The 25014-nt window shown below is 56.7% G+C and overlaps 4 protein-coding genes across 9 annotated transcripts in view; 2 read left to right on the top strand and 2 right to left on the bottom strand.

Moving 5' to 3' along the window:
• The first annotated feature begins 611 nt into the window (after nt 1-611).
• Nucleotides 612-2964, top strand: GPR62 (G protein-coupled receptor 62). The gene is made up of 2 exons (XM_060204564.1): nt 612-992; nt 1077-2964. The coding sequence occupies exon 2, from the start codon at nt 1097-1099 to the stop codon at nt 2396-2398; it is 1302 nt and encodes a 433-aa protein (XP_060060547.1). The 5' UTR covers nt 612-992; nt 1077-1096; the 3' UTR covers nt 2399-2964.
• PCBP4 (poly(rC) binding protein 4) lies at nt 2920-14222 on the bottom strand. Of its 4 annotated transcripts, none has more exons than XM_060204567.1 (13): nt 14033-14222; nt 6844-6988; nt 6692-6715; nt 6570-6602; nt 6246-6362; nt 5483-5614; nt 5245-5373; nt 4971-5045; nt 4796-4840; nt 4654-4717; nt 4498-4550; nt 4232-4401; nt 2920-3624 (listed from the first exon to the last, which is right to left on the bottom strand). In XM_060204567.1, exons 2-13 carry the CDS (start codon nt 6922-6924, stop codon nt 3591-3593), a joined length of 957 nt encoding a protein of 318 aa, XP_060060550.1. In that variant the 5' UTR covers nt 6925-6988; nt 14033-14222; the 3' UTR covers nt 2920-3590. The 4 variants fall into 4 exon arrangements, with proteins under 4 accessions (XP_060060550.1, XP_016045565.1, XP_007527370.1 ...); XM_016190079.2 differs by having other exon boundaries at nt 2920-3109; nt 14033-14221; XM_007527308.3 differs by having other exon boundaries at nt 2920-3821; nt 14033-14219.
• A 904-nt stretch (nt 14223-15126) lies between these two features.
• ABHD14B (abhydrolase domain containing 14B) lies at nt 15127-22535 on the bottom strand. Its single transcript, XM_007527310.3, has 4 exons — nt 22408-22535; nt 20821-21056; nt 16492-16733; nt 15127-16135 (listed from the first exon to the last, which is right to left on the bottom strand). The coding sequence occupies exons 2-4, from the start codon at nt 21029-21031 to the stop codon at nt 15956-15958; spliced, it is 633 nt and encodes a 210-aa protein (XP_007527372.1). The 5' UTR covers nt 21032-21056; nt 22408-22535; the 3' UTR covers nt 15127-15955.
• A 1047-nt stretch (nt 22536-23582) lies between these two features.
• The window catches only part of LOC103117308 (aminoacylase-1B), a 38103-nt gene continuing 36671 nt past the window's right edge, over nt 23583-25014 (top strand). Inside the window, exon 1 of one of the 3 annotated variants that reach the window (XM_060204566.1) lies at nt 23583-23702. The gene's annotated coding sequence lies outside the window, so the exon portion shown is untranslated. Of the gene's footprint in view, nt 23703-24392; nt 24505-25014 lie in introns of those variants that run through there. The other 2 variants (XM_060204565.1, XM_007527312.3) reach the window with 2 other exon arrangements.

The following is a 25014-nucleotide window of genomic DNA, read 5'->3' as shown; positions in this document are numbered from 1 at the left end:
GACAGAGAGAGAGGGAGGGATGGAGGGAGAAAAATGAAAGAGTGAGGGACGGAGGAAAGAAGGGAAAGAGAATTCGGGGATCTTTTAGCAGGAAGGGACTTATTTACTAGCAGCAGAACCAAAATAAAACTTCTTCCTTGCTCCACACGTCACCAAGCAGCTGTTCTGTGCTAAGCTAATAAATACCAGCTGAGCACCTACAGTGTGCCAGGCCCTGGATTTTCCCCTCACTTGACCCCACCTCCTCTCTTTCTTTTATTAACGAAGGGGGAACCAGAACATCACCATGACACACGTGATGCCAGCGATTGAACTCAGGAGACCCTCTTGCTTGAGAATCCAGTGCTTTATCCACTGAACCACCTCCTAGGCCACGTCTCCTTTCTTTCGAAGAGATCTCCTCTTTCTTGGGGCTAGAGGGGTCCTCGTGGCTCCACCTCTTGTATCACTGGTACCTCAGTTTCTCCTTCGAGGAAGCGCTGAATGCTGAGTGCCCCCACTGATGGGGATGAGAGGGGAGAGCAGATGTGGAATCACATGTCGCCCCGGGTAAGGCAGAGCAGGGTCTGGCTGCCGCCAAAGCCCATAGTCTATAAAGGCCTTAGTCTAGATTCCAGCTTGCTCTTGGTCCCCTCTGCAGGCACCCCCAGACACATCCACAACACAGGCTCCAGCCTCCAGCTGGCAGCTGCTAGGACCCAGGGGGCTGGTGTGGTGCCAGGCTCTGCTCCTCCCATGCTAGCTCTGTGTCTCTAAAGGCGACATCAGAGTATCAGCCAGTACCATCTCCAGCAGGGGCTAGAGAAGAGCCGGGGAGGGGAGAGGAGAGAGCCTGCAACCCCAGCCCTCCAGGCCTCCAGGCCTCCAGGCCTCCAGCCCTCCAGCCCTCCAGCCCTCCAGCCCTCCAGCCCTCCAGCCCTCCATGGGGCAGGCCAAGCCCCCAAGAGCATGGAGCCCTGGGCAAAGCAGCCAGCGCCCGCGCAGCCCAAGAGGTGAGGGCCAGGGGAGCACAGAACTGGGGGGTGGACATGGAGCCGGGGGAGACGCTCCATGTGGCCTTCTGCATCCCCACACAGGCTGACGCCGGAGAGCTTGGATGGCCAACGCCACGGGGCTGAGTGCCACTGAAGTCTCCGGCTCCATGGCCTGGATCCTGGCGGCCGTCGTGGAGGCGGCGGCGCTGCTGGGCAACAGCGCGCTGCTGGTGGTGGTGCTGCGCACGCCGGGGCTGCGCGACGCGCTCTACCTGGTGCACCTGTGCGTCGTCGACCTGCTGGCCGCCGCCTCCATCATGCCGCTGGGGCTGCTGGCCGCGCCGCCCCCGGGGCTGGGCCGCGTGCCCCTGGGCCCCGGGCCCTGCAGCGCCGCGCGCTTCCTCTCGGGGGCGCTGCTGCCCGCCTGCACGCTGGGCGTGGCGGCGCTGGGCCTGGCGCGCTACCGCCTGGTGGTGCACCCGCTGCGGCCCGGTGCGCGGCCGCCGCCCGGCCTGGTGCTCGCCGCCGTGTGGGCCGCCGCCGCGCTGCTGGGGCTGCTCGCCCTGCTCGGGCCGCCGCCCGGCCCGCCGCCCGCCCCGGCGCGCTGCTCCGTCCTGGCCGGGGGCCTGGCGCCCTTCCGGCCGCTCTGGGCGCTGCTGGCGTTCGCGCTGCCCGCGCTGCTGCTGCTCGGCGCCTACGGCGGCCTCTTCCTCGTGGCGCGCCGCGCCGCCGCCCGCAGACCCCCGCGGCCGCGGCCGCGACTGCCCGCGCCCCTGGCCCTGGCCCTGGCCCTGCCCGGGGGCAAGGCGGCGCTCGCCCCGGCGCTCGCCCTGGGCCAGTTCGCGGCCTGCTGGCTGCCCTACGGCTGCGCCTGCCTGGCGCCCGCTGCGCAGGCCGCGGTGGCCGAGACGGCGCTCACCTGGGTCGCTTACTCGGCCTTCGCGGCGCACCCCTTCCTGTACGGCCTGCTGCAGCGGTCTGTGCGCCGGGCCCTGGGCCGCCTGGCCCACCGAGCCCTGCCCCGGGCCCCGTGGGCCTGCCCCCCGACGGCCTGGCACCCAAGGGCGCTTCTGCGGCACCTCCAGGAAGCTCCAGAGGGCCCGGCTCCAGGACCTCCTGAGGCTCCAGACCGAGCCCCTCCGGATGTGGATGTGGATGTGGAGGGATCGCAACCCCACAGTGAGCCCAGGACTGGAGCGAGGAGGATGGAACCAGAAGGGGCCGGTCCAGCCTCCTACACGAGTTGTGGCAGACAAGTCGGCCCTGCCTGCTGGACATCTGGCCCCGGAGCAGGGGAAAGGGTGCCTGCGACCCGGGGAGGCCCGGGAAGCCAGGGTTCTGGGCCCAAGTCTGTGTGGTCTTGTGCACAGACCTACTCTTCCATAGAGCCCGGTTTCCCCATCTGCACCCTGGACTTTGTCTAAGGGCTCTTGCCGCTTGGGTGATGTGGTCGGTCATTCATGGCTAGAGGAGGGGCAGAGGTGGGCAGGACAGAGAAGAGGGGGGGGGGGGGCGGGGGGGCGGCAGAAGATGGGCCTGGAGGGCAGGGCCTTTGTCACAACCACTGCAGAAGGAGCTTAGGGAGAAACACTCAGAAAGACAACCACGGTATCTACACCAAGCAGAGGTTGGACAACACGACTGGAACACTCCTGCATCGTCTTCTGTAATGCCCAGAAAACAACACAGCCAGTTTGGTACCAGAGGCAGGAGGCTGAACAACATGACCTTTCCTTCCCACTCCCCCACTGTTCCTGCCCCCCCCCCCAATAGACCCTGAAGCCTCAGAACTGGCATGTAGAAGGAGTCAGGGTCCCACTGGGACTGCTGGATTCACAGATGGCGGGGCAGGCTCTCGGGGATTCCGCTGCCCTCATTTTCTGGATGGAGGGGGGTTGTCATCCCCACCCCACCCCCCGCCAACACCCACAGCTTCACAGCTTCCTGGTCTCTGAGAATATTTATTCAAAAACAGGGATTGAAAAAACTGTACAGAGTGTCTGCTGCTGAGAACTTGTCCCCTGCCCCCCGCCACTCCCCCCAACTACCCAGCAGTGCTCCCTCTACGAGCTGCCCTCTGCCAGGCCCAGCCAGTCCATTCCAGTCAAAAGGGTATCAGTGGAAGCAGCAGTAATCTGCGGGGAGGTGAGGAGAGAAGCATGGCCCCTAGCCATCCCCCGGCCCTCCTCCCTGACCCCCACAGCGGGGCGGTAAGCTGGGAAGCCCTAAGGGGTGGACAGTGCTCAAATAACTCCCCAAAGTATAGGGGGGTCTAAGGATACTCCCTTTATCCAAGCACAGAGTTAGGGGGATGGGGCCCTGTCCTGGGGCTGCCAAAGCTCCCAGAACCCTGGGCCAAAAACTGTCCCATTTCTGAGAGGAGGAACTCCCACAGAGTGGAGCAGGGTGGGGGTGCATCCATGCGTCTGGGCATTAGCGGCATTTGGGACCCCAGGATGAAGCTTCCTCGGGCAGGATAGGTGTGGAGGCAGCTCCCTGCCGGTGGTCCTGCCTGTGCCTGTGCCTGTGCCTGTGCCTGTGCTGTGCCTCAGCCGGCCTCAGTAGGGGGAGAATTTCTGCCGCTCAGATTTCTTGCTCCCATTGGCAGCCGCCATCTTAGCAGTATAGGCCGCCAAGCCCGGAGGCGGCCCTGGGGAAGCAGGTGGTAGAGCCAAGAAGGGCACAGGCTTGAGGCCGATGAAGTTGGAGAGGGAGATGGCATAGGGTGTGCCCAGCAGGCCTGGGGGAGCTGTGGGCAGGGCAGTCAGGGGTGGCGAGAAGGGGGCAGGCAGGTCTGCAGGGGTCGAGCCAGGCGTCCCCCCAGAGGTAGACTTGGCTGTTTCTAGACTGGAGAAAGTGATACGGGGGGGGGGGGGAAATGAAGGGAAAGGTGGGGTGAGAGAGAAGCCAATAAGGGTAAATACAGGGGGGCGAGATCAGGTGAAAAATGGGAGAGGAACCGGGAACACGCGTGGGGTAGATGTCTTGGGGGAAGCAGGCGGGAAAGGTAGAAGGGGGAGGATGGGAAGAGAGGACAAGCTGATAAGAGTTAGCGGAGGCCAAAGACACAGGGAAAGAAGACAGAGGCCGGAAAAGGACACAAGGGTGGCGGGGCAGCAGGGAGTGAGTAAGTCAGGGTTAGGGGTGGCAGAGGACACACTCAGAAGGAGGAAGGTCAGCTCTCCCCACCCCCCTATACCTTTCTCGGGTCCCTAGGCCCTGTGACCAGAGCCCTGTTCACCCCCACCCCGACTCACCAGGCAGTGATGAGGTACTGGGCCAGGGCGATGGAGACCGGCGAGCCTGTGATCGTCACATGTCGTTCGCCGGCTCCCTCGGCCTGGTTCCCGATCTTGATGTGCGCCCCCGACATCTGCCGGATCTCGCTGATCTTGCTGCCCTGGCGTCCGATCACACAGCCAATCAGCTGTGGGAGGAGGGAGTGGAGTTCAAACCCCTGGCCATGCAGAGGTTCCGGGTCCTTCAGCCCCCACCCTTAAACACCCGGTCCGCTGCTGCTCACATCGTTAGGGACCAAGAACTCCTGTGAGCTCGTCTGTGTGCCAGGATCCAGTCCTGAGGGGAGAAGGCGGGCTGGGGATGGTTCTGATGGTTCTGGGGGGCACCCTCCCTTCCCTGCCTCCCCCCCCAATCCATCCCAGGAGAGCCACCTGCGCACCTGGCACCATGCTGGGAGAGGCAAAGGGAACCGCATGGCCTGAGAGCTGCTGAAGCTTGGTGACCTGTGCCAGAGGAGAGGGGCCCGGGGTCAAAGGCCACAGCGCAGGAAGGAGGGGTACCTGGGACTGTGTGTCACTCACCTCAGCTGGGGTCACAGCCCCATACTGGGCCTGGACAGAAAAGCCCTGAGGTGACAAAGAGGGTTGTTGTGACAGGTCAGGGAGGTCTGGCTGGAGTCTCTTCTTCCCTCTCCCTGGACTCCCACACTCCTCCTCCCGTGGCCTCTCCCACATCACAGTGGCCCCTTCCCCTCACCTGGTTGGCGGAGAGAAGCACGGTACCTAAGGAGAGGCTTGGATGATACGGGATAGTGGCTCCTTTAGGCGGGGACTGCAAGGCAGAAATGGGGAGACTCCGTCAGGGCCCACTCAGACCCCACTCACCTCCCCAGCAGATCCATATGCTCAACGGCCTCCTCGTCCTGTCCAGGTGGACACAGCCTGGGAGCCTGAAGCCACTAAGCCAATCCCAACAGCTCTGCCCAGCTCAGGCCACCACCACCCCCCATGACCCAGACCCCGGGCAGCACCTCCAGGATAACAGCACAGATCTGGCGCACACACAGGATGATGGCGTCGGGCACACCAGATACGGTGACAGCACGCTCCGTGGAGTTGGGGAGCAGGTCCCCCGCGACCTGCACCTGAGCACCAGTGGTCTGCAAGCAGAACATGAATTCAGGCCCAGCCCCTCCCCAGGGGGTAGCGGTAGGCTCCCCCTCTACAGGAGCGTTGGGAGAGTTGGCTGCAGTGTTCCCTTCCCCTCACCTCTCGGATCTCTTTGATTTTGGTGCCAGCCTTCCCAATCAGAGAGCCGCACTGGCTGGCAGGGATGACAAGGCGCAGTGTCACTGGGGGCCTGGAGACGTTCCCACCATTTGCAGGTGTAGCACAAAGGTCCTGGAAAGAAAGGCTGTGTGTCAGTGGTCTGTACCCCTGATGTTTCCCTTAAGGAAGGACCTTCTCCCCAATTCCGACTCCAGCGAGAAAGAACCCTGCCCTGGGGCAGGGGTAGGTAGCATAATGGTTCCGCAAAGAGACTCTCCTGCCTGAGTCTCCAAAGTCCCAGGTTCAATCCCCCACACCACCCATAAGCCAGAGTTGAGCAGTGCTCTGGTAAAAAAAAACAAACAAATGGGAGTCGGGCTGTAGCGCAGGTGGTGCAAAGCGCAAGGACCAATGTAAGGATCCTGGTTCGAGCCCTGGCTCCCCACCTGCAGGGGAGTCGCTTCACAGGTGGTAAAGCAGGTCTGCAGGTGTCTATCTTTCTCTCCCCCTCTCGGTCTTCCCCCATCTCTCTCCATTTCTCTCTGTCCTATCCAACAACAACCACGACAATAATAACTACAATAAAACAACAAAGGCAACAAAAGGGAATAAATAAATAAGTAAATAAATAAATAAAACAAAACCCTGCCCTGGGCTTGATCTCCCCACCCGCACCCCTCTGGAGCCAGTGTGGGGACCTGGAGTCCTGTTGTTTCTGGGGGTGGGGGCCTCCCTTTACCACCCACCCCAGCCTGTCGCAGACCTCATCCAACTTGAAGGCGATCATGGAGACTGCATGGAAGACGGCCCCTGTGGACCCTGTGATGGTGGTGATGCGCTCGGGGCACGAGCCCTCAGAGATGGTGATCCGGGCACTGCTCTGGGGGCACAGGACAAACGCTGGGCAGTGGCGTGTTTCCTCCATGTCTGCACCAGGAGCCTGTCTCCCCCCCACCCTCTCCGGGTCCCGGTCGAGGCAAGGCAATGGTCACCCCAGATAGTTGCACTCAGAGGAAAGGGGGCACAGGGATGCCCCCTCCCTTCCTAGCCAGCTGCTCTGGGCTCCTCCCGCAAACTCCATCCTCACCTGCTCCCGGATTCGCTTTACAGTCTCTCCTTTCTGCGGGAGACAAAAGAGACCGAGTCATAGCCTGGACCGAGGTCTGGGGCAGGAGGGAGGGGATACACAGAACAGAGCCAGGCACCTACCTTCCCGATTATGCTGCCCACCTCCTGCAAACAAGACGAGGGGCGAGTCAGGGAGGTGCCGATGCCCAGCGTTCAGGGCTCCGTTGCAGGTAAGACACCTCAGAACCCTCCGTGGTCAGAAGGGCCCACCTTGCCCTCCCCCGGCCGCCCACCTTGCCGTGCATCAGCATCCGCAGCGTGAGGGTGATGCTGAGCTCTGGCTCCTCCTCCAGCCCCGCATCTGAGCTGTTCATCCTGTCCAGCGGGGCTGAGGCCACAGCAGCCCGGGAGCGTGTCCACACCTCGGCCAGGCTGGCTCTGCAGGGCAATAGAAGAGGGATTAGGGGAGTCGGGAGGTTGCGCAGCGGGTTAAGCGCAGGTGGTGCAAAGCGCAAGGACCGGCATAAGGATCCCGGTTCGAGCCCCCGGCTCCCCACCTGCAGAGGAGTCGCTTCACAGGCGGTGAAGCAGGTCTGCAGGTGTCTGTCTTTCTCTCCCCCTCTATCTTCCCCTCCTCTCTCCATTTCTCTCTGTCCTATCCAACAACGACATCAATAATAGCTACAATAGGGGAGTCAGGTGGTAGCGCAGCGGGTCAAGCGCACGTGGTGCGAAGCGCAAGGACCGGCATAGATCCCGGTTTGAGCCCCCAGCTCCCCACATGCAGGGGAGTCGCTTCACAAGCGGTGAAGCAGGTCTGCAGGTGTCTTTCTCTCCCCCTCTCTGTCTTCCCCTCCTCTCCCCATTTCTCTCTGTCCTATCCAACAACAGCGACATCAATAATAACTACAACAATAAAACAACAAGGGCAACAAAAGGGAATAAAATAAATAAATAATTTTAAAAATTTTATTTAAAAAATAATAATAGCTACAATAATAAAAAAAAACAAGGGCAACAAAAGGGAATAAATAAATACATAAAAAAGAATTTTTAAAAAAAGAGGATTTAGAAAGGAACCCAGTGGGGGCTGGGGAGATGGCATAATGGTTCTGCACATGACTTTCACGCCTGTGGCTCAGAGCTCACGGGTTCAGTCCCCAGCACCACCACTGACCAGAGCTGAACAGTGCTTAGCCTTTCTCTCCATCTCTCTCTCTATTTCTCATTAAACTTGAATAAATAATAAAAAGAAATGAAGGAAGGAAGGAAGGAAGGGAGGGAGGGAGAGAGAGAGAAAGAAGCCCAACATAGACACAGTCTGGGAGGTAGCGCAATAGATGGAATGTTAAACTCTCAAGTATGAGGTCCTAAGATCCTTGACAGTGCATGTACCAGAGTGATGGCTGGTTCTTTTTCTTATTTCCTATCTCATTAATAAATAAAATCTTGGAGGAGAGAGAGAGAGGAAGGAGCCAAACTCTGCCATGTCCCATACCCTTCTATGGGGACCCGAGGCAGATTACCAAACTCCCAGAAAGGGGACCCTGAATTTCAAATGCCCCCCTAATAGTACACATGCATGCAGCTTGCTAGCTATGTCACCCTGGACAGTGCTGTCAATCCATTTGAATCTTAGCCTCCTCATCTGTAAGACGGGGCGGGGGGGGTGTTCCAACCCTGCTCCCAAAGAGTTGGGAGAATAAAAGTGAGACAGGCATCCCCTCTCCATAAGGACCTTTCCTTACCCCTCCTCCATATGTCAGAAGAGAGAATTAACTAAGAGGCTGAAAGGAATCCAGAGAGAGAGAGGTAGGGTCTCTCAGAAAAGGGGACTGCTGTAGGGGCCTGGTGGAGGCGCACCTGGTTCAGTGCATGTTACAATGTGCAAGGATCCAGGTTCAAGCCCCGGGTCCCCACCTGCAGGGGGAAAGCTTTGTGAGTGGTGAAATAGTGCTGCAGGTGTCTCTCTGTCTCTCTCCCTCTCTATCATCCCCTTCCCTCTCGATTTCTGGCTGTCTCTATCCAATAAATAAAGATAATTAAAAAAAAAAAAGAAAAGAAAAGAAAAGAAAAGGGGACCAATGGGGGTTGGGCCTTCCAAATTAAGATTGAAAGTCTTCTTCCACTAAGAGTCACATGTGTGCACCGGCCAGCACCTCACTGACTAGAGCACAGTGGAGCAGCAGGAGAGGGAGCCAGAGCAATTGGGGGTGGGAGGAGAGACGGGCTTGAAAGGGAGAGGGGAAGTGAAGATGGTGAGACTCTGGGAGGGGTTCTCTTGCTCCTGCTTTCAGTTAGTCCTATGCCCTAGGAGTCATTAAGACAGACTCCCTGCACACAGCTCTGGGCACAGTTCAGTCTGCACAGTGGGGCTGGGTGGGTGTCAGGACTGTAGTCCATTCTCTCCTATGTGCTAAGGAAGTAGAAGCGTCCAGACTGGCTGTGTGCCTGGCCTGGAACACTTTCTACTGGACCAGGAACAGAATGCTTGGGCTCTGGGTCTCACCTATAAAATGGAAGAAATACTGAGACTAAGAAAGGAAGGGCTGAGAAATCTCAGGGTCCTAAACTGATGGAGCGAGGAGGAGCCAGAGTTTAGCTGCTAGGATTAGCCCAGCCGCCAGCCCTCCCTCCCCTCCCTGACCCCATTTCATGCCCCTTCTTAATCCTGAACCTTGATCCTACTTGGAAATCCCTCTCTGCTAGTGGCTGTCTCCCACCCAAGGCTCAGCCTTGATGAGAAGCTCACTAGGGGACTAGAAAATTGATGCCAGGTCTGAACCAAAACCAAGTTCCAACCTTGCAAATTCCTTCTGTCTGGGAGGGTTTGTGTGTAAGTTGGGAGGGGCTGAAAGATGGGTGTTCTGGGCCCAGAACACCACAGAGACACTGGACACCTATCTCCTTAGCTCCCTATGCCACCCTGACTCAAAGGCCCCCTTTGGAACGGTTCTGCTAGCCCCAGTTTAGGCCTGCATTTAGAAAAGAGAGCCCAGCCTAGTTCTTTCCCAGTCATTATATGGCAAATGGTTTTGTTTCTTCATCTTGGACAATGTCCCGCTGCGTCCCTAAGCACATAATCCTTATTCCACTCTCTGTCATAGGCTCTCCAGAGGTCAGAGGTCACAGGAGATGCACCGTGCTCTCTGGACATCCTGGCCAGCCTCGAGCTGGCTGCCCTTGCTAATAACATTCTCCCAGCCGCCTGCACTTCCCCCATCAAAGCACTTGTGATGACGTGCTCGGTTTCTGTCTCCCTGGACAGCCAAGGCCAGGAGCCCCTTCGAGCAGGCGCCAAGGCGGCCTCCTGCACTTTGTGTTCCCAGCACTCAGTCCAGGCTAGAAAAGGTTCTCGGGACACACTGGCTAGCGGAACAGGCGAATTCACCAAACAGAAGGGGAGCCTGATGCCTAGAGAGGGTCAAAACCAGCCCAGGGTCACTGAGGGGTACGTGTGGTGACTCCAGCTGTGTCCAGCCTGCTGGCTCAGGGGTCTCTCTGTCACAGACCTCCCCACCTGCTTCCCCTTTCCAGCTGCTCCTGCCTATCAGTTCTCTACTTAGTGGGGAGCACTTCAAAGGTGGGAAGCAGAAGTTAGCCATCTCTAACACCCTGCTTAGCTAGCATAGGGGTGTCGTGTTTGGAAAAGGACTGATAACTTGCCCAGGGCTATGGTCTTAAGCTCCAGGATTTTCTGAGGTTCCAGGACCCCTTTGTGGTAGTAACTGGTGTGCGAGTTGATATTTCCACATCACCTCACAGACATACAGTTGGGGGTATGTGTGTGGCTGGAATATTGTCAGAATCTTGCCTTGAAAAAGATACCCAGATCTGCAGCAAAGCCCTTCGGCCTCATCTAAAGAGTGACCTTGGTCAGGCCCCTCACCTGACCTGGACCTCCTCGATCTTCTCAGCTGTTAGACAGACATACGTATGGTGAGGGGAGACAGGGTGTTGCTGGTCTGTCTGTGTCCATGTTTGAAAGGGGCCTCAGTGTCTTTCCTCTCTTTAGTAGAAAATGAGAGGTCCTTCTACATGTCTCCCAAATTAATATGGGGGGGGGGCCTAAGAGCAAAGCAGCCATACTAGACATTACTGGCTCTCCCGCTGTCCTCACCAGGGTTCTTGGAAGTTATCTGCCACTCCAGCCTGGTGGGTCCTGGGTCCCTACTGCGCTGCCCACATAGCAGCCAGGAGACATGCCACACTGACCTCCAGCTCACCTCTGGGGGTGCCCAGCTCCCTCTGGTCAGCAGGGCTCCCTGGCAGAACACAGCATGTTCAGACCAGGCCTCTGATCTCAGGGGTTCCCTCTGGCTCCCCAGGACCCCTCCCCACATACAGTGCCCACTCCTTTGGTCCCTGGCTTCCTGCCACTCAGGCTGGAGGGGGCGGGTGGGGGGGGAGAGTGACAGCTGTGTAAACGATGGTGGCTGCCTCTTCCTGCCCCTCCCCCCCAGCTGTCTGTGTCTCTCTCTCTCTCATGACAGCTGCCCAATCAAAGGGCTGGGGGGCTTAGCCAGCTCCCCCACACACATACACACACACACAACACATATGCAGGGATCAAGTGTCCACCCAGGCTTTGTTCTGGAGCAAGAACAATCCAGAGGCAGGGAGGGCGCCCGAGGCCAGGCAACTCCAGTGGCCTGGCCCACCCCTCAGGGGATTCCCTGGTCTCTGCTGATCAGACTGTTTGGACCAAGCAGAGCTTACAGACTCACCTGTGCAGACCAGAGGGAAGAGGTCCAGTCTGCCAGTTCTTCCCCCACTTTACAGCCTCCAATACCCCTTCCGCACCTTCAGCCCCCAATCGAGCAGCCTCCTTCTAGTCCCACGCCCAAAGCAGCCATGCTGGCCACACCCAGTGATGCTGGGGATGGCTCAGGCCATCAGATGAGGCAGGGTGTGGCAAGGGGTGGACACTGGGCTCGGAGGGACCAGGACTGAGGAATTCTGCCTCCCCTGCCCAAACCCTCCCCTGGATATGCTCGTTCTTCCTGACTAGCCCGGTTTCCCTAAGAACCGACCCACCATCCGCATGCCCCCAGCCTCAAGACAAGTCACTAGTACGCAGTTCGTGGAAGAGCTTGTGTGTGTGTGTGGGGGGGGGCAGTACTACAGAGCATTGATCTGGGGTCCTGGAACTCCAGCCTCTGAATTCTCAGCCCAGGCTTGTGCCGTAGACTCTGGCCGCACCCACAGCAAGGGAAACTGAGGCCAGGTCCAGGCTGGGTTCCAGTGACCACAGGACCCGCCCACAGGTACCCATCCCCTCAATGCCTTACCCAGTGGGGAAAGATTTCTCTAGCTTCCATTCTCCATGATGGAGACTGGGTCACTCTGATGCCCAATGGCCACCCTCTGCACCCCAAGTCCCAAGGAATGTAACCTGATCTCCACAGACAGGTTCAAGACCCCTTAGATCTCTACCCTGACCTAGACTGCAGAGCACTCCTTGTACCTCCAGGCCTCTGGGTCTTTGCCCGGACTGATCTGAGATGGAAATCTCCATTCTCCTCCCTGCTCTGTTAAAACTTTCAAATGCCACCTCCTCTGTGAAGCCCTCTTCAACCTTCCAAGTCAGATACAATTAGTCAGGCCTCTGCAGTCCCCAAATGATAAGTCTGTAATTCAAAGGAGCCCCGATTAAGCATTTTTAAGCCCATCTTTCCATGACACAGACAGCTCTGTGATGGCAGGGGACCAGACCAGACTATCCTATGAGGGTGAAGACAGGGCTGGCTCACAGAGCCTGTGGGTTTTGGGGACTAGAGGCGGGGCTGAGGGTCCACAAGAGCAGTGAGAGTGGGCGAGAAGATCCAGGGCACAGACCCCAGACCAGGGCAGTCAGGGTCTACCTAGACAAGACCTCTTCCTCAGTGTCCCAGCCCCTGCCCTTGCTTGCTGTTTCTCTAGGCCTAGGGGTTCTCTGGACACTGCACTGAGGATGGGGGGGATGGGGATTTGCACTGGTCCCTAAGACTTCCAGGGGGCTGGTGTGGGCCTCTCCATGGGGCATGGGGCTGGGAGAAAAGCAGGGGTGTGACACAGGCTTTACAAAGTCAGGTTCAGCCTGTCTCAGCTGGAAGCACCTCACCAGTCAAGAGAGGAATCTGAGGTGAGAAAGGAAGGGACTCTTTTGAGAGGTTACCTGAGCGGCAGAGTTAGGAGGGGCCAGAAGGCTCAGAGCTTGGCGAGGGCAGAGCACTGGGCAATGGTAATGGAGGCAGGAGGGGTTGCAGCGCTGGGAGTCAGGAGGGTGGACAGAGTCTAACTGGGGACACAGGGAGGGGCAGAGCCAGCCTCCCCATGGCCTGGGCCTGCCAGGGTGTGTGGGCCGCCTGCTCCCAGCCCCCCACCCTGAGCATGCCAGAAGAACAATCCCCTTGTGTTTGGGCAGTCTGAGCCTGCATGCTGATGAAGGCTGGGGGTGGGGTGGGGGTAGGGGTGGGGGGTGGGGTGGGGGTAGGGGTGGGGGCTGGGGTGGGGGTGCCTGGGAGATTGAAGGGGTTCCAGGATCCCAAGGGGCTAGGGGGCCTTCGAGTGGGAAAAGGCTAAGATTCAGATTTTGGCCCTGAAAGTAATCTCAAAGAAAAAGTGAGGGCCAAAGCAGAGGTTTCAGCTCCTGGGACATCCCTGGGGTGTAAGACCTCTTTGTGGGGGAAGGAGAGCCCCAACATACTCTGATGGTCCAACAAGAAGGAACTTAGACTGCACTTGGTGGGGGCCATACGCCCACATTCGGGGTGGAGGGCCTGCAGCTGGGCCTGGTGCATCCCCTTGGAGGCCACTCCCCGGGTGCTGGGGCCGGGTGGGGCACTGGGTGCCACAGGTCTCAAGATGGCGGGCAGGAGATGCAGGAGTGAAGAAGCGGGTACTTCACTCTTGGCCAGGCAGGCATAAGATTCAGAAGTCAGTGGCCAGATGCCCCCCCCCCCCAAGCCCCAGTACCCCAACTAAGAAGCTAGATCAGAACTGAGAAGCTAAGAGGCCACACAGGGGGGGACCATGGCAAGCCCCCAACTGTTATCTCCACAAACTCCTGGTTTGGAGGTCTGTGTGTACCCCAAAACACACACACACACACAACTGCAGAGAATGGGAAGAGGTGTGTGCTGAGCCAGACTGCAGGGGGATAGCAGATGGGGACAGAGATGGAGCAGAAAGCCAAAGCCCAGGGCAGGAAGGAGATATAGAGAAGAGGGATCCAAAGGACGGACACACTTGGGGGCGGGGATAAGGACCTCAAATCTGGGGGGCTCAGACCAAGGAAGTCTCTCCCTAGTTGGGGGGCTTCCTTGGCGGGTCAGCGCCCCCCCACCTGTGCTGGCCTGGGCCCGTGTGGGGCTGGGGGATGTGCTCCTCAGCCCCCCCCCCCAGAGCCCCCAGCCCGGACCCCGGGCCTGTAGACTCTCCGCCCCCCGGCCGAAGCCTCCAAGCCCGCGGGCGCGGGGCCCCTCCTGGCCGGCGCCCTACCTCTCTGGGGCTGTCCTGCGGCGGCGGCGCGGCGGCTGGGCCGCTCAGTCCCACATTGTCCCCGGGAGCGGCGGCCGCTCACAACTGCGAGTGACATCAGCTGCGAACAATGAGGGGTTTGACAGGCGCCGAGCCCGGCCGGCCCGGAGCCCGGCTCCGCGCCCCCCCCACCCCCCAGCCCGCGCGGCCCGGCCCCTCCCCGCCCCCTCCCGGATCCGATTACAGCCCTGCGGGCCCGCCCAGCCGCCCAGTGCCGCAGCCGCCCCGCCCCGCCCCGCCCCGGCCGGGCCGGGCCGCGCTTCCGGGAGCCCCCCACCCGCCCCGAGGCCTCCGGCCACCAGCGGGCCCGGCCCCCGCACCCCGGCCCCAGCTCCAGTCCGGCCCCCGCACCCCGGCCCCAGCCTCCCGGTCTCCCGGCCCCCGACGCCCCCCCAGCGCCTCTGCCGAGCCCCCTGCACCCCACCTCCGCCACGCCCCGTTCCCTGTCCTCCTCGCCTCTGGACCGATCGCCCCCACTCACCAAGACCTGCACTCACTCCAGCCACCACCACCCCCAGCCTCCACGGGGTCCGACCCTTATCCGCCCAAGACCGGTTAGGGGAGCCGCTGGAGGAGAAGCCTGAGAACGGGGTGACCCCTAGCGCCCCCGTCTTGGTGGTGATGCGCCCAGAACTACACGCCCCCAGAGCTATACACCCCCAGAAGTCCAGCTCCGGCTAGGGTGGGCGTAGCTGAGTACTCTGCTGGAGAATGGGCCAGAGGCTTGGGGGAGGAGCCCGACTGCTCCTTCCCTGGACGCACCACCCCCTGTCCCCGCACCACCACTCCTACCCCGGGGAGCAGATCTACACGCCCCCCCCCCCCCCCCCGTAATCGGCTCAGCCTGGTCCTTCTGACCTCCACCTCCCCCCACAGCTGAGTCTCTTGGCACCTGGGGTAGGGAGGGGAATCCAATCTCCCTTCTCCTCCATCTGGCCTGGTGGACAAAGGGCAGGGGGACCATCTGGTCCCGCCAGGGTGGGGGAGGAGCCCTGTGTCGCCCCGAGGGAGGGGGGAGGGGCGGCACTCTGGAGACGGAGCAAGACACTGCGGGGTCTGATTGCATCACTTTATTTCACCGACCTCCACTCCGGCTCTCCACCCCACCCCCAACCTCATAGCAGGAAACCAGCTGGGCTAAGAACACCCAGGCCTAATAACCTAACGAGGCGTGGAACACCCGGAAGGATGGGACGAAGCAGGGAGCTGAATCTGAGGGGGTCACAAAGGGGTTAGCCTCTCCTTTGGGCCGGATGGGGGCTGTTCCAGTCTAGGGCCAGCTGCAACTACTGGGTCAACAGAGAATGGCACCAGGCCACGCTCTCAGCGTGAAAGAGGGTCTCAGGTGAGGCATGGCCAGAAGGGTTCCAGCCTCCCCAGACAATGAGGAGTCGCCTGGCAGGGAGGGCACGTGTGCCTGAGTGTGTGTGTGTGTGTGTGTGTGTGTGTGCAGTGCAGAGCTGCAGGTACCTGGGTGGTTGCTCCCAAGGGAAGGGTCATATTTGGGGACATAGATGGTGCTGAATGTTTAAACATGAATGTCTAAGTATCTGGTAACCTCAGAGGCTAAGGCAGGGGTGTGTCTGCCCTACGGGACAGCCAAAGGAGGAGGGGAGAGTTGAGGGGAGTCCGAGAGCAGTTCATCAAATACTTTGCCCTGCACTGGATCATGTCCCTTGATTCCTAAGCTTTTTTTTTCTCTCTCTTGATTTCACTTCCTCAATTGGCCACTGCAAGAAAAAAAGAGACAGACCCCAAAAGACAAGAAAACAGACAGACACACCTGTTGCATGTGCATGAAGAGCAGCAGGAGCCCCTGGTGGGAAAGAGAGAGAGAGAGGGAGAGAGAGAAAGCAGGAGAGCAGAAGCCCAGCAGACTGGTCCTCATGCTAGTCCCTGCAGGAAATGCAGCAGCCCGGTGTGCCACTCTTCTGGTTTGTCAAGGTAACAGGGGTGCCCTGCTCCCTCCATGACCAGCACTCGGTGGTTGGGCAGCTGCTTCAGGTGCTCAAAGCTGGTTTGACCCATGGGGTCCTGGTCTCCATACACGATAAGAACTGAGGCCTGAGGAAGAAAGGGAGGCAGAGACATCAGGGACCTGCCATGCTAGCCCACTCCCTAGAGATTGGCTCCACCCTCCCCTAACTCTCCAGTCTTTGCCTGGAGTCACCCCAGATGAGCAAGATAGAAAGGTAGGAGAAGCCAGGTAGAGGAGGAAGTCCCAGCTCCTGAGGGCCAGAGGCACGGATCCATCCGTGTGTAGCCCCAGCAAACAGTTTAGTTCAGGATTTGACACAGTGACCAGCTGCTAAGCAAACCAGAGGGTGGAGCGTATGTTTCAGCTCCTCACAGAAATCACCCCAGGTGAAGAAAGGCCCATCCTTGCTCCCGACAGCCTCCCACCTCCCACACTGGGGTACCTTCACACCGGCGTAGTCAGCTGCAGGGATTTTGTCAGTGCAGATGGGGGCCACCGGTACATAGCCCCGGAGCTGGGAGCCAGGGGCTGTGAGGAAGGGCAGGGAGTACATGCCACTCAGTGAAGGGCTGATCACAACTGGGGAGCCTAGGTCCAAGGCATCCACCACAGCTTTCAGGAAACTGCTGGGGGCCAGGTCCCCAATAGCAGCAGGGGCCGTTGCTTGTTTAGAGTGCCCCAGACCTGCAGAAATTTTGGGTGTGGGAGAGACAAGACAAAGGCGCTAAGTGGGAAAATGAGAGAGGAAGCTGCCCTTGGTCGATCTGTTTGTACAGGCCCCTGTGACATGCAGTACTTATTCCTGTGACAGCCTCCATCTGGCACCTTTCAGTGTGAGACAGCCCCCACCCCACCCCCATGCCTGTACCCATTTTCCCAGTAAAGCAGTGTCCTGGAAGGAATCAAGCTCTGAAATTCACAATCGGATACAAGTCCCAGCTCTCCATTCACTATCTACATGACCTTGGCCAATTCTTTTGTTTACTCTCTACATGACCTTGGGAAAGTCCCCTCAGTTCTCTGTCTCTGTCTCTCTCTCTCTCTGCTGAGTTTCTCTGTTAAAAGGAGATAACAGATGGCCCAGGAGTTAGTGCAGGGGATAAAACGTTGTATTCCTAGGTGTGGAGTCCTGATTTTGATCCCCAGCATCGCATGAGCCAGACTGATGCACTGCTTCTCAATCCTACTTTCTTTCTCATTAATAATAAATAATTCTTTTAAAAATTAAAAAAAGCATATAACAAAAGTGCCTGCCGCAGAGACAAGGAGATGGTTCACCCAGTAGAGTGCACACCTTATCACATGCAAGGACATGGGCGCAGCTACACAGTAAAGCTTCATTAGCAGGGAGGCAGTGCTGTGGAGTCTCTCCTTCTCTGTCTCTCACCATTTATTAAAGAAAAAAAAAAGCCCACCAGGAGTGGTGGAATTGTGCAGTCACAGAGACCCAGTGATAACCCTGATGGCTAACTAAAAATATAAACAAATAGTCTTTGCCATAGAGAATTCTCGTGAAAATTGTTTATGTTAATTGTTTAAGAAGTACTTATCTAAAAACAGACAAACAAAAAAAAGAAGTACTTATCTGGGCTGAGAATATGACATCATGGTTTTGCCAAAAGACTCATGGGGGCCAGGGGCTGGCACACTGGGTTAACTGCACACATTACAATGCACAAGGACCTGAGTTCAAACCCTGGTCCCCATCTACTTGCAAGGGGAAAGCTTCCCATGTGGTGAAGCAGTGCTGCAGGAGTCTGTCTCTGTCCCTCTCTATCTCCCCTTTCTTCTCGATCTCTCTCTCTCTCTCTATCAATAACTAAATTAATTAATTAAAAAAAGACTTTCCTGTCTGAGGCTTTAAGGCCCAAGTTTCAGTTCCCTGCACAAACCAGAATTGAGCAGTGCTCTAAGCAGTCTTTCTCTTCTCCCTTCTCCCTCTCTCTTTCCTTCTGTATCTCTCTCATTAAAATAAATTATTAAAAAATATAATAATAAGCGGCACCTGTCCCATGTGGCTGAGGAAATAGCTTAGTTGGTAGAGCTTTGGACTTACTTTTTTTTTTCCACCAGGGTTATCACTGGGGCTCAGTGCCAGCACTACAAATCCACCACTGCCAGTGGCCATTTTTCCCTTTATTTATTTTTTTCCTTTCTATTTTATTGGATAGGGCAGAGAGAACTTGAGAAGGGAGGGAGAGATAGAGATAAGGTATATGCAGACCTGCTTCACCACTCATCAAGCTTCCTCCCTGCAGGTGGCTGGAACCCACATTTTTGCACACGATCGTGTTCAACCAGCTGTATCACCACCTGCCCCCAGCTTTGGAATTTTATGTCTCAGAGTCTCAGATTCCTGGCACGAATGTACTAGAGTGGCACTATGGCTTCTCTCTTGTCAAACTCATAAGTAGAAAGAAAAATTCTAGGGCAGGGGTAGATAGTATGATGGTTATGCAAAGATACTTTTATGCCTGAGGCTCTGAAGTCCCAGGTTCAATCCCCTACACCGCCATAAGCCAGAGCTGAGTAGTGCTCTGGTAAAAAAAAAAAAAGAAAGAAAGAAAGAAAGAAAAAGAAAAATTCTAGAAAGGGATAGTGGCACACCTGGTTGTCAGCACATGTTATAATGCATAAGAAATTCAAGCTCCAAGTCCCCACCTGCAGGAAGTTTTGAGACTAGTGAGGCAGGGCTGCGGGTGTCTCTGTCTCCCCATTTCCTTTCAATTTCTATCTCTGTCCAGTTAAGATAAGAAAGGAAGGAAGAAAGGAAAGAAGGAAGCAAGGAAGGGGGAGAGAGAAAGAAAGAAAGAAAGAAAGAAAGAAAGAAAGAAAGAAAGAAAGAAAGAAAAAAGAAAAGGCTGGGTAATAGGTGGTGTTTTGAGGACAGTGTCTGAGACACAGACTCTGCACACACATCTCTCCCTCCAGATAGTCAGTTCCTACCTCCACCAGCAAGACTAGCTCTAGACTTTGGCCTTAAAACTCAGCCCAAGCCACTGATAGAACCAGTCCTGACCTGGCCTGGAGAACAGCCATCAGGCATTGAAACATCTCAGCCAAGGCCAGTGAGGGAGCAGGTCAGCCATGCTGCCCCTCCACACTTGGCTGGGGTCTCCGCTCCAGGTTATAACTGGCTGTCTGGGAGCTGCCCCTGCCTCCCCAACACTCAGCATAGGGCTTCGCACATGGGATCAGGACTGGGGGTTCAGTCTCACTCTCTGGGGCTTCCCACAGTGCCTGTGACTATGCTCTGTCAAAATTGCTAACTTCTGGGGCCTGGCAGTGGCACACCTAGTAAAGCGCACGTTATAATCTCAAGGAGGGGTGGGGGGTGGTGCACCTGGTTAAGCACACACATTACAGTGTGCAAGGATCCAGGTTCAAGACCCCAGTCCCCACAGGGTCTTGAAAGCTTTGTGAGAAAAAAAAAAGGGGAAAGCTTTGTGAGTGGTGAAGCAGGGCTGCAGGTGTCTCTGTCTCCCCTTCCCCTCTCAATTTCTCTGTCTCTATCCAATAAAAAAATTAATTAATTAAAAAAAATGTACAAGGACCTGGCCTCTACTTGAAGGGGGAAACTTCATGAGTAGGGAAGCAGTGCTGCAGGTATCTCTCTCCTGTCTCCATCTCTCCCCTCCCTCCTGATTTCTTTCTGTTTCTATCCAATAAATTATATACATATATAATTTTTAATATTTATTTATTTTTCCTTTTGTTGCCCTTGTTTTATTGTTGTAGTTATTGTTGTTGGATAAGACAGAGAGAAATGGAGAGAGGAGGGGAAGACAGAGAGGGGGAGAGAAAGATAGACACCTGCAGACCTGCTTCACCGCCTGTAAAGCGACTCCCCTGCAGGTGGGGGAGCCGGGGGCTCGAACCAGGATCCTCACGCCGGTCCTTGCGCTTTGCTACCCCCTATATTTAATTTTTTTATAGCTAACTTCCAGTCAACTAAACACCCATTATTGTGTGTCAGGTACCGGTCATATATATACACTGGGTGGGTAGCCTCATTCCCATCGTCACTGAAGGCAGCCCCTAAATGAGTATGGTTGGCTCCCACTACAGATGAGGAAACAGATGAGACATTGTCCAAGGGGAAGCAGTTAGATGCAGTTGAGGAGTGTACAGATCAAGACTAGAGAGGCTTGGAAGCAGGTAGGTAGATAGTGAGCATGCAGAGAGATTCTCATGCCTGAGGCTCCAGAGTCCCAGGTTCAATCCCTTGCACCACCACAAGTCAGAGTTGAGCAGTGCTCTGGTTAAAAACAAAACAAAACAAAACGGGGGCCAGGCGGTAGCACAGTAGGTTAAGCACACATGGCGTAAGGTTTAAGGATCCCAGTTCAGCCCCCGGCTCCCCACCTGCAGGGGAGTCGCTTCACAGGCGGTGAAGCAGGTCTGCAGGTGTCTATCTTTGTCTCCCCCTTTCTGTCTTCCCCTCCTCTCTCCATTTCACTCTGTCCTATCAATAACAATTACAACAATAACAATGATAGACAACAAGGGCAACAAAAGGGAAAAAATAGCCTCCAGGAGCAGTGGATTCATAGTGCAGGCACCTAGCCCCAGCAATAACCCTGGAGGCAAAAAAAAAAAAAAAAGAAAGAAAAAGAAAAAATTACAAAGAGAGAGGGACTCCAAGATCCTTGCATTGTGCCCTGTGAAGCTCAGTGCCCAGCCTAGCAAAGTAGTCCCAGACCTCCTGATCCCAGTCCTGGGTTCCAATGAGTCCCCCATAACCCCTGTCCAGACCCTAACCTGGAAGTACCTGGCAGGTCAATGGCTACAGCCCGGTAGCCAGCTTGGGCCAGCCTGTCCAGTGTGCCCAGTTTCTGCCAGGTCTCAGACGAGAAGCGAATGCCATGCAACAGTAACACAGAGAAGCGGGCCGGCTGTCCACCACCTGGCCTGGCCTCTCGGAAGAAGAGGCTCTGGCCCAGTACCTGGATGGTGCCCTCCTGCTGCTCGACTGCCGCCATGTTTGCCGCTGTGCTGGTGAAGCACCTGTGAGTCAAGGTCAGGCTGTTAGGGTGGAGCAGGGGGACTGACCCAGAGCGGGGGTTCCTCCCGGAGCAGCAAGGAGGTCTCCTGGAAGCTCCCGAAACTCTAGGGACATGTTCTGAGGTGACGAAGACAGAAGCGATCATTCTATTTCTATCATTCATGTAACTGCGTGACTTTGAGTCTCAGTTTCCCCAACTAAAGCATGGGGCCATAAAGCCTACCTCCAGAATGAGTGATATTGGGTGGCCCAGAAGGTGGCAGCACGGATTAAGTGTTGGATCTGAGCATGAGGTCTGTAGTTCTATCACTGGCATTGCAGATGCCGGACTGTTGTGTTGCTCTAGTTCTCTCTCTCTCTCTCTCTCTCTCTCTCCTCAATCTCTCATAAACAAATTTGTTATTATTTTTGCCTCCAGGGTTATCACTGGGGCTCGTTGCCTGCACTACGAATCCACTGGTCCTGGCGGCCATCTTTTTTCCATTGTTGTTATTGTTGCTGCTGCTGGATAGGACAGAGAGAAACTGAGAAGGGAGGAGAAGACAGAGGGACTGGGGAGAAAGACAGACACCTGCAGACCTGCTTCACTGCCTGGGAAGCATCCCCCTTGCAGGTGGGGGGGCCTTGGGCTCCAACCAGGATCCTTGCACTGGTCCTTGTACTTCATACTATGTGCGCTTAACCTGGTGCGCTACCGCCCGGCCCCCATAAGTACATACTAATAAATGAATAAGTAAAAGTAATGAGTGTCCAAGAAAAAAAAATTGACAAGTGAAATGGCTGCTCCGGGTAAGAACTTGATACATAAGGCTCCTGTTACAAGTGCAGTTCTTGCTGTTAGGATTCTTTTCTACCAGTGAGGGATAACACAATAGCCCCTGGCTCGCAGGTGGTTGACAGGATTAAATGAGGCCAGGCCGCAAACAGCACACACTCGCCTCCCCTGTGGCGCAGACAGTAATAAGCGCAGTAAATGTCTGCGTATCAGCCTCATTCCCTTCCAGGCATAGTAGCAGGCTCCCGGTTGCCTGTCGTCTCAGGCCCCAGGGAGTCGTTACTGGAGAAAGCCCATCTTCCAGAGGCAGAGACCTGAGCACCGAGCCGGGAAAGGGTTTGGCGTTCCGGTCTGGGGGGGGGGGGGGCTGGGGGGCTGGGGTGCTCGGTGCGCAGTGCGCTGACCCCCAGGCCACCCTGCACCACGGACCTCTGCGCTGGCTGGTGGAGGCTGGTAGGGTGCACAGGGAAGTGGTGGGGGCAGATCCTGGAGGGGCCGCGATAGGAAAAGGGGGAGACTTGGGGTGGGTGGAGGGAGAGGCTAACTGGAGAGAAAAAGAGGGTAGGGCGGGAGGGTACCTGGGGAGCTGCGGGGGCTCGCGCGAGAGGCGGCAGGAAAGTGCTGGCGGCGGCGAATGGGGCCCTGGGCGGGGAGGCAGGGAAAGGGAAAGGGTTGTGGCCCCGCCGAGGGGCCGTCCTCCTGGGCGCCCTCATGTGTCCACCAGCTGCTACACACAGGCTGCGCTTCTCCAAGCCCCTCCCACCCACGTACAGGTTGGGTCCACGTACAGGTTGGGTTCAGTCCCCAGATATTCAGTGAACTGCTTTGCAGACTTGGGGTGGGGGTAGACCTTAGGGCACGCATCCTGCTGCTCGCTCTGCCCTCACACAGCCAGAGCACCCAGACCCAGAGTGGTTTGAAGGCGAGGCTGTGTCAGGGATCAATCGAATTATTTCCCAAAGATTTCCTAGCCTGGGGGACGGTTGTAATTTTGCCCACCTTGCAGGATGCAAATGAGTGAGTGAGCCCTTCACTTTCGGGATAATTAGGTGCCATAAAGGACCCCCGGGATCGCCCTGGGGTCTGTTCTGTGCACGTGTGGAGGGCAAGGGAATGACTGGCAGAGACTTGGAGCTGCTCTATATAACACTAGCTGGTGGGGCTGGGTAGTGAGGCCGGGTGGTGGGGCACCTGGCTGAGTGCACAGGTCACAATGCTCAAGGAGCTGGGTTCGAGCCTCCACCTGCATAGGGAAAGCTTCACAAGTGGTGAAGCAGGGCTGCAGGTGTCTCTCTGTCCCTCTCTGTCTCCTCTTTCCTCTCAATTTCTGGCTGTCTCTATCCAATAAATACAAATTTAAAAAAACGTGATTTGGCTTATACTGGTATATATTATTATGCCTAGTATATATATTCTGCGCGACACCCTGTTTCAAGGCTTGGCTGGTCCTAAAGTCCCTAAGGCAGCCCTGAGTGCTGGGTCTCATCCTTAACCCCATCTCTCCAGAGAGCTGGAGCGAGACCATGACTCTGCAGGCAAGCCCCAAGCAATCGGGTGAGCCAGCATAGCATGCCTTTTTAAAAAATTTTTAAAATTTTTATTTATTTTCCCTTTTTGTTGCCCTTGTTGTATAGCATGCTTTTGTACCATGTGTGCTTAACCCCGTGCACCACCGCCCGACCCCCAGCGCCAGCACGCTTTTGGGGGCGCAGCCCCCATCCAGCCTCTGCACTTCCAGCCGACTGGCGTGTGCGCAGGCGCGTCTCCCGGGCGGTGCTTGGAGCCGCCGGGCGGTGCCATGGTGGCCGCGCTGTTTGGCTGCTGGCTCCGCTGGGGCAGGGCCCCTCCTGCGGGCTCCCGCGCGCTCAGCCCGGTGAGTGTCTGGGTGTGAGGCCTGCGGGGTGCTCAGGAGCCGGCCTCCCTGCCCCGCCCCTGGTCTGTGCGCCCCGGGGGCAGAGTCCAGCGGGGGAAGGGGGGTAACAGGGGATGTGCGTGTTGTCTGTGCACTCGAGTGTTAACGTGTGTTCTGGGTCTGTACATGTGTGTGGCGAGTGGAGTGTGTCGCAGGGCCATGGGGGCCGCTTGTGTGTATAGCTGATGTGTTTTTCTGTGTGCGTGTGATCTGGGGTGTGCATTATCTTGAGTTCTCTGTGTGTGTGTTGCTGAGAGTTTCTGTGTGTCGGTCTGCCTGTGCGTGTATAGTTTCAGGGTTGTGAGCATAAGATTTTCTTTCTTTTTTCTCTTTCTTTCTTCCTTTCTTTTTTCACCAGAGCATTGCTCAGCTCTGGCTTATGGTGGTGGTGGGGGATTGAACCTGGGACTTTAAAGCCTCAGGCATTAGAGTCTCTTTACATAACCGTTATGCTATCTACCCCCTCCCCCACCCAATATAAGATTTTCTTTTCTTTTTTTCCCTCCAGGGTTACTGCTGGGGCTTGGTGCTGGTACTACGAATCCACTGCCCCTGGTGGACATTCCCCCCCCCCCCCATTTTATTGGATAGGCCAGAGAGAAATTGAGAGAGGAGAGGGCGATGGAGAGAAGAGAGGAAAACAGATACCTACAGACCTGCTTCGTGTATGAGATCAGGACTGGGGGTTCAGTCAGCAATCTTATCTTGTCCTACCTCTAAAAAGAAGACTTAGCCTCACTCTCTGGGGCTTCCCACAGTGCCTGTGAGTATGTTCTGTCAAAATAGCTAACTTCTGGGGCCTGGCAGTGGCGCACCTAGTAAAGCGCACGTTATAATGTGCAAGGAGCCGGCCGCCCCTTGCAGGGGGAGACTTTGTGAGTAGGGAAGCAGTGCTGCAGGTGTCTCTGGCCTGCTTCGCTGCTTGTGAAGCTACCCCCCTTGCAGGTGGGAAACTGGGGGTTCGAACCGAATCCTTGCAAGGGTCCTTGCGCTTATTACTATGTGGGCTTAACCGGGTGCACCAGCGCCCGGCCCCCTGCACCCTGAGCATAAGATCTTGAAAGCATGTCTGTCTGTTGTCTGACTGATGCGTGTGTTCGAGGGTGTGTATTGCACAGGTAGTGCATGTATGGGGGAGGGGTTGCGTGAACGTGCGGGGAGTGGCTTGTGCCAAAGGAAAGCGTGGGGTGGGCATGACGAAGCTGCGCGCGCGCTTACACCAATGTGCGGTGGTGACACCTAAACCAAAGACCGGCGAGCGCTCTTGCACCCC

This window comes from Erinaceus europaeus, chromosome 12 (genome assembly GCF_950295315.1).
Source record: "Erinaceus europaeus chromosome 12, mEriEur2.1, whole genome shotgun sequence".
Lineage (NCBI taxonomy): Eukaryota > Metazoa > Chordata > Mammalia > Eulipotyphla > Erinaceidae > Erinaceus > Erinaceus europaeus.
The sequence above is the reverse complement of the archived record's forward strand: the minus strand, read 5'-3'. Positions and strand labels throughout refer to the sequence as shown.